The 12,533-nt window shown below is 30.1% G+C and overlaps 1 protein-coding gene across 4 annotated transcripts; it reads right to left on the reverse strand.

The window, feature by feature from the left end:
* Nucleotides 1-458: 458 nt before the first annotated feature.
* LOC148232387 (uncharacterized) lies at nt 459-11,440 on the reverse strand. 4 transcript variants are annotated; one of them, XR_015810583.1, is made up of 12 exons: nt 11,394-11,440; nt 10,707-10,751; nt 10,562-10,636; nt 6,153-6,307; nt 5,921-6,091; nt 5,715-5,842; nt 4,798-5,055; nt 4,376-4,507; nt 4,211-4,303; nt 3,962-4,134; nt 869-3,896; nt 459-691 (listed from the first exon to the last, which is right to left on the reverse strand). XR_015810583.1 is itself a non-coding variant. In XM_088191436.1 (11 exons), the coding sequence occupies exons 2-11, from the start codon at nt 10,712-10,714 to the stop codon at nt 3,131-3,133; spliced, it is 1,959 nt and encodes a 652-aa protein (XP_088047562.1). In that variant the 5' UTR covers nt 10,715-10,751; nt 11,394-11,440; the 3' UTR covers nt 459-3,130. The 4 variants fall into 4 exon arrangements, 2 of the variants coding, with proteins under 2 accessions (XP_088047562.1, XP_088047561.1); XR_015810582.1 differs by having other exon boundaries at nt 11,370-11,440; XM_088191436.1 differs by having other exon boundaries at nt 459-3,896.
* Between the last annotated feature and the right edge of the window lie 1,093 nt (nt 11,441-12,533).

Below are 12,533 nucleotides of genomic sequence, written 5' to 3' on the forward strand. Positions count from 1 at the left end.
TTGGTAAGTTTTATTTTTAATATGATTTAAATACGAAAACGTTTACAGACAATATCAGAAATATATTCATTTATATATTCTGATTCCAAGAGAACGGGTCAATGGAATTTGTCCCGTCTCCGCAGGCCTAGCCACCATAAATAATTGTATTGCCTGCTACTATTAAAAAGTACTTCTCATTCATGTATTGATCTAATAAAACTAGAAAGTTTTTCACTTAAAATGATTATCTTTGTAAAATCATACATTTCAGATCGATATCAATATGTTCAATATGACTACACAAGTCGTCTGAATAAATTGTCACATCAGGTGTTGTGAGTACTTATGTTTGTAGTATTTCATTATAACATATTGTTGATGAAATTTGACATTACCTTTCGCCCGTGTATCATTTACAACTTAATATGTCTGCTTTCACACACCAAGATAGGTAAATAATCTAAAAAGGCATTCGATTCATTTTCAGATTTTTTTTATTAAAAATATAATACAATATTAAAAACACATATTGCAATATTAAACAGTAAAATTTAATTACCTCATTGTGGTCCACATTATTTTTAAGCTAAAAATTGATTCCAACCTAAATATTTAATTCACTAAAACCACTTGAAACAAATGCAATTAATTTTTATTATTTATAAATCACTTTTTAGTTATCACAGCAATGACTGCTTTTGTATTTTTCCTTTAATTTAGTATAATCTCGTATAATTTATTATTCTTTTTAAGTTATTGTATAACTTAACAAATTGTAAACAATGTAAATGGTTATAAACCAGTATTGTGCATTTAATATATCTGTATGCTATTATACCTATGTCTATTTAAGAAATAAGCTTTTATAAAAAAAAAAAAAAAAAACTAACAAAATTTGACAATCTTAAATTAAAAAATATATTGCTAGCGAAATATTTCTCTAAAATTTTCTCAACCATTTTGATCAATTCTTATATCAGAAGCCTGTTTTTAAAGATTTTGTTTTTCAAATACCAAGTGCCATAGGAGTGCAACGAGAAAACTACTCTCGTCGTTAGTGTCATGCCGTTGGACCGCAAAAGAGTTCAGGTTTTCATGTAATAAGATAGGTTATATAAACAATTAAAATCAAGAGGAATCGAAAAAAAGAAAGTTTTGTCACTCAAGACTGACTCAATAGCACATCTCAAAATTCAGATACCTGGAAATAAAACATTTTGGTTGGAGATTCAGAGATCAGCTGCAGAAGCAACATGATTGTATCGATACCTTATCTAAACCTATTCCGTAATTTTGTCTCCAAAATTCAACAGATTTGTTCTATCTGATCAAGTTATAACATAACATGTGTCCTTTGATGTATATATGTATATATATATATACATATATACTTAATTAAACGCATGCAGTGCGATGTCGCAATGTGTTGTTAAAGCATAATAAAACTAATATCTAAAGTTATTTGTAACTTGCAGAACAAGTTTATTTGGCACGCCGACATTATACAAGCGTACTTGCCGATCGCCTATTTGGATGGATTAAGACCATTCGCAAATGCACCTTTGAAATGGAATGCAGTCATACAAATGCAAATGTTGGGTGAAATATGCCTAGGAAGTAGTTGAATTACAAGTTTCAAAATTCTTTGAATTATGATCATTACGCAAAGGATGTGCTTATTTTAAAGTAACAGACTACAACATAGTCAGTTTCCGTCTTGTAACAACGCATTAGCCAAACAGTTCGAAAGATCTTCCGTCTGGAGCTTCCATTACTCGACACTACTTCGTTCCTGACTTCGGACACACCCAAGTAGTCGCTTTCCACTTCAGCTCAAACCTGGTCCAATAGCGAAATCTTTTAATTCAACTGGATCATCAGAGTCAAATTGAAGACTAAGAAACGCAGACAAGGTTACAAAAATAACACTAATATATTATACAATAAATACATAAATCAAACTTGAATTATAAATTGTTGCAAAAATAATAATAATTTAATAACTTGCATTCTACAATAATAAACCTGCAACTATAATATCAACACAAATAAAATCACAAAAATTATATAAAATAAGAGAAAAAACTGATTTTTCATTATTCAAATAAAAATTTGTATAAAATAAAAACAAATAAAAAAATTCATACATCTATTATATATGGATGTGTGCTCTAAAAATAAAAAAACAATGTATATAAATTCAGGCTGATACAATTCGATTTACCGCCTGAGATATATGAAATAGTTATCGAAAATTATATCGAAAGGAATGCAAAAGGTCCAGAGGCGGCCATTTAATTGATATGAAATATTAATGAAATACATTAAATGTTCAATTATTAAAAAAACTAAGATATCATTGAATTTGTGGGGTTTTTTTTTAATGTTCGGAAACTGAAGTTGAATCATCCATTATAATATAATCTAAAAACAATCACATATATGAATTTATAAGTGATAAAATAAATAAAAAGCTGCCATTTAGCAAAAGCTAATTGCAACATTACAATATTAACTTACATAAAAAATATTGAACATTTTTTTGTACCCAAAACTCATTTTCTACCTTAAAAAATTATAATTAAAATTTAGTTTGTGCAAAATACTATGCTTTAAATTATTTAAATTGTATTATATCAACATTATTAAATTATTTTTGTAGTATTATGTCAAAGCATAAGTTGAAAAATAATTTAAAAAAGGAAATAATATTTGAAAAATTATAATACAGTTAAAGTCAAACTTACTTTTGCAGCAAAAAAGTTCAATATTATTATCGATAGGAATAAATTTTTGTTGCTACTTACTTTGCCTTTCTATGATGTACACCGAGTGTACATCACAGAAATCAAAAGCTATGAGTGTTGCCTGTTGGATAAAATTTAATTTTATATTATTTTTGATAATAATTAACAGAATATTAAATATAACTGCACATAAACGCATCAAACAAGTTTTGTATGTAAAGCATTTGTTAAATTTCAAAATAAGGCAGTTTGTGTAAGATAATTTTTAAAATTTTTGATATGTACACTGAGTATACATTTTTAGCACCGTAAGGGTGATAACAATATTATCATCAATAGTAATGTACTTTGTATGCATATGCAATCATACAACTACATATTTCACACGTACATAGTTATTATTATGGTCCATAATAATTACCACCACATATTTTGCAGGTTATTGAAGGTTGATTGCTCTGAAAAAGATCAGTAATGTAGGATGAAAAGTGTTGAATTAATGGTAAAGTCACATTCGTGTTGACTCTTCCAGATTTAAAGTAAAAATTCAGAGCACTGGTAAAATCTTCATATGATCCAATGTTATTCACTAGCGAACGGATTGTTTTATAAACAAATTTAAAAGCAAATTCAAACATATCATGTGTGTTAGACTCCAGTAACTCTCTTAAAATGGGGGGCAAATCACCAATAATACTACGTACTATCATTGATAATTTATCTAAATTGTCATTTATAAAATCAGCCATGTGATCAGCAATAAATTTTTGAAAATCTGCTGGTGATCGCATAAATTTAACAAGCAAAATTGCTGACGAGTATGAAATATCCGATGAAAATTCAGCAGAAGTAGGAACTGTCGAATAATTCTTGGCTGACAGATTTAATTTGTTTACATTACTTAAAAATTCTGCTCTTTCGCTTGGATTAAGATTTACGAAATCCGTTGGATTTATTGCTTGGCCGGCATTTAACTTCATACTGCCGTCTGTTCCAAATGATACTTTAACTTTTTTAGCATTGAATTCTTTATTCATGCGAAGTGCACTTGCAAAAAAATCATCTTTGTTGTTTATATTTTTCATGCTTCTTATTACTTCTGCATTACCCTGTTGACTACCACCAGCTTGCCTTCTTGTTTCAGCTGTTAATTTGTCAAATACTTTCCTATGAAGCAAAACAGTGAAAACATATTTAATACAGAATTTAATTAAGAAATATATAATTAGTACCTATGACGATTGCTGCGTAGTCCATCTCTTTCCTGGTTTATAACAGAATTTTGCGTTTCTTCTATTATATTAGAAGCAGTTTTCATATTCATCGTAGAGTGACAAAAAAAGAAGATTGACGAAGTCAATTGTATCAATTCTAATTTAGAAGGTTTTGCGCCATCTTGGACATACTAAAATGATTAAAATACTTTAATAAAAGCTAATTTAGATATTACATATTGGGTAGAATTAAAATAGATCAATTACGTTATAAATAATATTAAAAACTCCGTTGCCAATACCCACAAAATTCGTACCAATTGATGTAAAAATTGCAACGTTGACCAGCCGCTGAAATCCCTAAAATGAAATGTACATAGATAACATAAGCTTTACTTAAAGATATGACTGCACAAAAATAAAAATTAATACCTGGCTAGCCACAGCTCCATTTCTTGTAGCCATTGTCAAAGCCTGTGTTGCACCAGCAGTTAATATTCCTACAGAGCTGCCAGCTACACTTATCCAGCAACCCCGAGCTTGTGAATCTAATAAACTAATACTCTAAATAAACACAAATTATAATATTACTATCTTAGTCTCTATTACCAAATACAACTTGAAAATCTTAATCCTGAAGCCCAAAGGAAAGTGATGGTAACAAAAATAATTATTTACTACGATTTTTAGGTGTTTTTCCTTGATGGAATCTATAACGAATGTAGTGTCAAATATACAGCTTATTGTCGGTGTGTACTATTGATTGCTATGTTATTTTGATCGCTTTGACAATCTTCAACTCTTAATGTACACATATTAAACCATTATACTAAAAAAATATATAATGTAAATACCTGTTCATGTGCGTATCTATCTGCTAATGTTTTACTAGAAGAAAATAATCCATATGCTCCTGCTGACGTGGAAGCTATAACAGCACCAGTAAGAAGAGGTCCTGCCACAGGAATAACAAAAGACGCAGCAAATACACCCATAGACAAAAATCCTGTAATTAGAGATGCATTCTCCATAGTTTCGTTTGCTTCAGCTGATGGTGAAGATTGTGGCGATAAACACATTTCCAACAGCACACTTGACAAGTCCGAGCCAGACTGCAAATTAAAAATGTTTTAATTAAATATGAATTAATACCAATAACTAAGTTTATTCGTCCATGAGGTATGCCTTAGTTTTGCCTGTGCCTTAAAAAGAATGTATGCAAAATTTTGTTCATGCAGAGAGGTGTGATGGAGGAGTATTATATACTCCTCCACCACACTTCTCTACATGGGGTTTCTGTGTAGGTTTCCTCAGGCCTCTAGGATGAAACTGATTAAAATTTAGAAGAATAGCATTTAAGGCTCGGGCATACAGAGCGATCTGTCGCAGCGGGAAGTGATATCTGACCGCCTGTCGCCGCGGTCAGATATCACTTCCGCCGCGACAGACCTCTCTCTGTGTGGCCGAGCCTTTAATATAATATATGTTTATATCTAGAGGGGTGTGATATTTATAATTTTAAATGATTGTATTTAATATAATGCACATTTATATAATGTGAAAGTAGGAGTGTACATATTTTTTGAGAAGGTTGCTAGAGTAACCATAAAAATAAAATTTATACCAATCAAAAAATGTACAATTATAATTCTTCATATTCTACATACAAAATCTAGTTATTTTTTGTTAGACAGCTATTTTTTTGTATAGCCAATATATTATTAAATAAATAAGATATTCTGAACTATTAACAATTAAAATGTATAATTACAAATTGATATTTGCCATCTTTAGGTGCAACTATTACTCCCTTTGGTAATTTATTATTTTCCAGATAGCTTTTCCAATCTGAATAAACTCGGCAGTGTTCATCTATGTAAATAGAACATGATGGTCGAGCTGAAAAATTCATAATCTTCTTTTTATTTGATTGTCGATGTTAAAAATATTTTGAATACATCAATTAGGTTAACTTACCGTCGTTCATATTTGTCCTGATACATTTTCTCACTTTGAATAATGGCAGAGTATTAATTTCAGATGATGAAATATTAGCATGCTCCTGCGGATTCTTTGATTTGTCATGAGGTACCACACAGACATATAAAACGGACATGCATACATTATTGCCTCCAGGACTAAATTTTTCTAAAAAAAAGCCGATACTATAGAAGACTAAGTGATATGTAAATAAAAGTGTTTATCTTACTACACTCGCAAATCTTTTCATAAATTGGCGTAGCGAAGGCAATTTGTTCAGTCGTGTATTCTTCTGCACCCTCAATAACCGGAGGGCCATAAAAAGCATAAAGAATTTTAGTTCTTATAAATGCAAAATCATTTTCTCCATCAATATTTCTGTATCTGTAATATATACAAAAATATGATTTTCATTATTAAACAATGTATATACATACATATAAATATAGTATTAGATCAGTTCATGAATTTGTGGGAATTTTCGAGTATTATAAACAACATACAGGCTTCTGAAATTGTAGTCACATGCGTATGAATGGTTGTAATTTTAGATAGATTTGTAATGAAATACATTATATATTGCAGAAGGTCTCATAACAAGACTATTTTGTATAACTGCCATAGTTTTATTCATATTGTAAATATTTCGGCCAAGTTTGTTAGCCAACCTGATCTGCCATCTAGTTTTAAATTTCATAATTTCGTTAAAAAAATTTAAAGGTAAAAATGTTTTTTATTAAAAAATAAAAAATAAATATAAACAAAAAAACATTTAAATGGGATATGGATTTTAAAAACAGGGTAACTGTAACTGAAGATCCCAGGCGTAATGAATCAATGTAATGAATTGAAGCTGGAAAAAGTACAACGTAAATTTCTTCGATATTTATACTTGAAGGAATACGGGTATTATCCGTTCTTGTTTCCCAGTGCTTTTATTTTGGGAGCCCTGGGATACGTTTCTTTGTCGACTCGCAGAAGCGTTTATGTAATTAAACACTTCTGGAAATTGCTCAAGGGCATCGTAGACAATCCTTCAGTGCTCGAGCAGCTTCAAATGTGGGCTCCTGAAGGTAGATATAGTTCTCGGTCGCGTCCACTATTCTTGCCTGTTAAGTGTAGAACTGGAGCACTTGCCAACTCTTCTCTGGCCAAGGCTATTTATCTGCTCAATTCAGTCCATAGTAATATTGACATTTTCTCTTGCACTTATGGAGTTTTGGTTCAGTTCGTATGGGACAATGCACACCTGTTGAGGTGATTTGTGTCTGTTGTTTTGTCTTGTTTATATTTGTATGTATTATGATGTATTAGTACTTTTGACTATCGTGACGCATTAGGTTTGCCTGTCAGGTCACGATGGTTATAATTTTAATAAATAAATAAATAAATAAATGTTAGAGAGAGGGTAAAACAAAATTTAAATATAAAAAGTACACGCACATCTTGTTTAGGCACTCTATTGGTAACTCCAATTAGAATAATTTTAGTTCTAGTTCCTCAATTAAGCAAGTTAGATATTAGCTAATTTTAACTCAACTTTAACTGTTATTTTTTTTTCTTTTTATGTTGTAAATGGTTTTAAGTAATTTTATTAGTAACGTTACTATTGTTTTCTTAAATGTAATTTTTTATTCGTTTGGCTGCCGAGCTTTTTAGGATTATCAATTAAACATCGATGAATTATAACAGGGAGCCCAACCTTTTAGTAGTGACGATTTACTTATTTCTATAAAAAAACATCATAAATAATATTTTTTATGTTCACAAATATAGAATGTTTATTAAACATTTCAGTAAAAAATTACAATTTAAAATTTTTAATCATATAAAAAAATAATAAAGGAAGATTTGGCAATATTTTTAAAGTCGGGATTATACGATGAAAGAGATGTTCATCATTCAAGGAATTTTTTATATCTGATTTTGTATTGTTCATATCATAAAATGCAGACTCGGTAAATATGTAGAGCGAAAACAAGACATTAATAATCAGAATCTTTAGTGTATTTCCAAAAGCAATCTATGTATTTCAAATATAAATAATTTTGAAGTATGATTATTTCCAATTCTAGTACATTCTGATTTGTTTCAAATATTGTAGTAGAGATTTTATCTGCGATTTATTTTAGGTTGATATCTTTCAAAAATAATTTCGAAAATAATAATATGATATTTTCAATCTTTCCAGAAGATTAGAATATCGCCTGAAATTGTTTTTCAACATTTAATTTCAAGAATCATTTTGTTTGGGTTGAATTGAATCATATGAAGATATATACGCAATATTTTTCAATGTACGAAAATGCTTAAGTACCCCGTCTTTTAAATTTGCTTAAAAAATATGTTGTTGTTGAAACTTGTAATTTAAGATTCAAATTACTGAGGTTTGAGCTAAAGTCTGCTAAAAATGACGAATTGTAGATAACTATCACCTCTATCAAAGAGGAAACTTTTTGTTCTGGATATGCGCCTCTGAAGGTCACTCACTGCCTCGTATAAAATTGATTATTTTAAAGATAAAACATTAGTTTCCATAACAGTTTGTGTATTACCACTTGATCTGCCGCACACTCGGGCGAAAAATAAAACAACCTACAGCTGGCACATTTTTGCGCGATCGAAAAAAACGATAAATTATTGTAATTTTAAATTCTTGTCATATTACGAAAACTACTTTTTTAATAATTATAAAAATTAAGTGCTAATATAGGTAATGTTATTCGGGGGCCTAATTTACATTTTAAGAATGAATCAGACTTAAAATTATGCTGCGATAAGCCGGTAGATCGCGATTGACTGAATGGGCAGCCTTGGATTATATAATAATAAAAAAGATGTCAGTGTAATTTCTCAACCCTTTGGCTGCCGAGCTTTTTAGGATTATCAGCTAAATATCGATGAATTATTTAATAAAAAATATGTTAGGTAGAAAGTTATATTTGCCACTAAAACAATACTATTTAGCTTATTTTTTCAATTATAAAGTCGAATCCAGGAATTTTCGCCAAAGTAGGAGCAAAAGCCAGTACATCGAATTTCGGCAACCAGAGTGTTAATAAATAAACGTAAACTTAAAAACAGGTCTACACTGGCATTCTGTAACTTATTTACATTTATAACTCGCAATGAACTGTTTTAAAAATATAGTTTTCCAATTTTTGTCAAAGAAATTTAAGGATATCTAAAAAGCAATATCTTTTAGAAAAACTAATTTAAAATTTGAAATCAGCTCGTAATCTTACATATTAATCGTTTTATCTAACCTTTAAATTAAAAATAATGTCATTTAGCCAACTTATCTTATCACATAGTACAATGTTTTTTACATATTATTATGTTGTTTGTACACGAGTCGAAAATAATCTAAAAAAATAATTTTGCATCTCAATATGAACTTTTTTTGATAAAAATACAAAAGAGATAGCTGACTATATATTACTACTAGTAATATATAAAAAAATATGAATATATTTCTAGATAAGCTGATAGTTTGACAAAAATGTGTGTAATGAAGAGAGATGATAGTGCATCTAAAACCTCCCTGTCACACCAGTTGGTAATTATAATTTATAACTTTATCCAAAATTAACTAATTACTGTTTATCTTATTTAACATAAATGTATGAACTGACTTATAATACAAATATAATCTATGTAGCAGGTTGTTCCATAAGGTGCGGTGTAATTAAGTTAAAAATTAAAATGTGTAATACTTTTACTAAATTATATATTCTCCATCTTTTTCTACAATTATTCTCCATGTGTCAAGCAATTTTTTATATCTGATTCGAAAAATAATGCATTTTTGGAAGCATTAAATTTCTTAATGTCGTTTTTTATATTCGTTTTCGAAAATATTTTTCCACTTAATAACTGATGCAGGGATCTAAATGAATGATAGTCGTTTGGAGCAATGTCTGAAGAATATGGTGGAGTAAAAAGGAATTCTCAAAACTATTTTTTTATCGTCTTCTTGGATACATGAGGGCGAGCGCTGTCTTTGTCTAAAATTACTATTCTTTAATTTATAAAAGAAGGTATATTTATGGCCTGAGTGGCTTTTAAACGAATTAGTTGAGCGCACATTGTGTCTGTCGTAATTGTTTACCTATAATCCAGTAACTCATACTGAATTATGCCCTTCATATCCCACCAAATGCATAACATTATCTTATTAGGGTGTAATCCACTTCTCGGTGTTGGAATAGATGGTTGATTGGCATCCAACCACTGTCTTTTACGTTGTGTATTAAAGTAAATAATCCACATTTTATCTTCGGTAACAATTCGACACAAAAATATTTTTTCTATTCTAGAATGACTAATTATTGGCATATTGATATTCGCTGCGTGTTTTCCTCAGACAATTTATGAGATACCCATATTTTGCAAATTTACACTTTTCCTAACTTTTTAAATGTATGTAAACTAATGTAGGCGACGTAGGTAAGTAGGTAAACTAATCTCCACTGCCATTGTTAACTTAGGGTTGCAAATATCGAAACAAAAAATATCCCATTAGTAAATAGCATCATTGATACGACTACTGTTAAGTTAACAAACACCGAACGAATAGTGTAATTATCGTTAATTTATAAAAAATTACACATTTTTGCAAATGCGAAAAATACATACCTATCAAAGGAAACTGTACCAAAACCCTGACCAAAATATGTTTGTATATTTTTGGCTGTTGTTTGAACTGCTTCTCTATTTGACGAATAAATATTGAGTTATTAAATAATAATAACAAAAAAAATAATATAATAAGTATGTTTACCCTGCCATGATGTTCTATGTCAACTGATACCTTCAGTAGAAAAATCTGTAATAAAAAGATAATACAAATACTATTAATAGAAATCAAATGATATAGTTTATATTTGCATTAGATAAAAAAAGTTAGTTTTAAAATTCGAAAATGATTTAAAATATAAATGAGATGTGTTTAAAATAGTGGTATTTAGTAAATATGCAGTCGTTAAAAATGCATATGCTTCACTTTATTCAGTTGTTAATAAATTATGTTTGTTTTTTAATCTGTATACAAAATTAGGTAAAAAAAACTATCTTGAAAAATAAGTTCTTAGCTTTTTAGTTGATAGATAATAAATAGCTAGAATACATATTTAAAAAAAGATTCATAATATTGAGGTTTTTTGTGTTAATTTAAATTAAAGCTCTTTACATCAGTATTACAAACACAGTAAGCAGTAATAATAATAAAAATATCGCCCAATTATCAAATTTATAAATCAAACTTGTGTCAATATGCCGTTTGACAGTTGTCAATTATTATAATCTTACGCGCATGCGTGAACACAAAACTGAGTTAGTATAAAACTATAAATAGATGTCGTGGAAGACAATTGAGCCAAAACAATCATTTATTGCGTAATGTACAATATGAGTCATAAAATAATGAAAAATGTTGAAAACAAACTGATAAACAGTGTGCCACACGAGCAAAGTGGTTTACTGCGATCGACTGCGGCTAAATCTCGAGAATGTCTCACCAAACTTTCAACGGTGTTGCCATTGTATAAAAATGTGTTTCCAAACTTTCAATAAATTGAACATTTATACTCAATATGCGGAACGCCAAGCTTTTATCTGCGGCCCAGCACTCATAATCGTTAACAAATATTTTCAAACATCTGGAATTGTTTTCAAAACTTTAAGTTGCACTGGAACACTCGCTCACTTGGACGAGTAGGAATAACTCCCCACCACCGATTGGTTTTTATATCTTCTTTTACTTCAGTACTTCATCTATATCACTCACACTATCGCCTCGCACCAGCAACCTGATTTGGCTAAAACAGTAAAAATTAGAAATATTTATTAGTTCTCAATTTTTCTTTCTGTATTGTCTTGTGTATTCGAATTTTTTGCTATTTGGCGACGGATAGACACAGATCGAGCCGCTACAGTAGTATTTTATTGAAAATTATATAATGTTATATGTTGTTTAATATGAAATGTCTTTGAACGGTGCACGACGCAGCACCGACAGTTGCTTATTTGTCCCACCAACAGAATGTGGCGCTGTCACGTCAGTGTTGCCAGAGTGCCGCCAAGTTTTAGCCATTAATAAAACCTGAGCCTCCACAGTCCTTTTTATGCACTAAAGACGCCTTGCACACATCGGCTCCGGGTACACTAAAATCTCATTGATTACCCGTAAGAAGAATAGCGTTTTGATACTAATCTTTTAGAACTACACCATTGGTAGTTTCGAGTCTTAAGACCGAATGGGTGTGACTTTGCAGCTAAAGTAGACGCCGTAAAGCTGGTAACAGCTTATTTAATTGACTTCTACAATTTATCATAGTGAAATATTGCCTACTTGTATTTCGTAATAACAGTGCTGGTGCAGAAGCTGATGAATAAATAATGTCTGGATGATGCGCTGAGCTCTCTCGTGTTTGTTGTTATTGTTTTTTTCTCGATTTCGGTCTGGTTGTCTGCCGCCTCAGATCATGTGATCATCTGCTCTCGATGCATGTGATTATCTTTGACCCTCTTGTCTCGAATCGTTTGATCGTTTGCCGACGTCACAGTATCAAATATTTTATATTTTTCATTCGAAACGTCTCTGCGAATC

The sequence above is a fragment of the Plectrocnemia conspersa genome, unplaced genomic scaffold (genome assembly GCF_051122295.1).
Source record: "Plectrocnemia conspersa isolate PC_06_02 unplaced genomic scaffold, ASM5112229v1 ptg000009l, whole genome shotgun sequence".
NCBI lineage: Eukaryota > Metazoa > Arthropoda > Insecta > Trichoptera > Polycentropodidae > Plectrocnemia > Plectrocnemia conspersa.

What these genes read in the sequence shown, in the direction of transcription:
- LOC148232387 (XM_088191436.1), bottom strand. An exon ending in CAGGACAAATATGAACGACG is followed by an intron (nt 5,843 to 5,920) that starts GTAAGTTAACCT and finishes TGAATTTTTCAG; the next exon opens with CTCGACCATCATGTTCTATT. An exon ending in ATGGAGCTGTGGCTAGCCAG is followed by an intron (nt 4,304 to 4,375) that starts GTATTAATTTTT and finishes ATTTCATTTTAG; the next exon opens with GGATTTCAGCGGCTGGTCAA.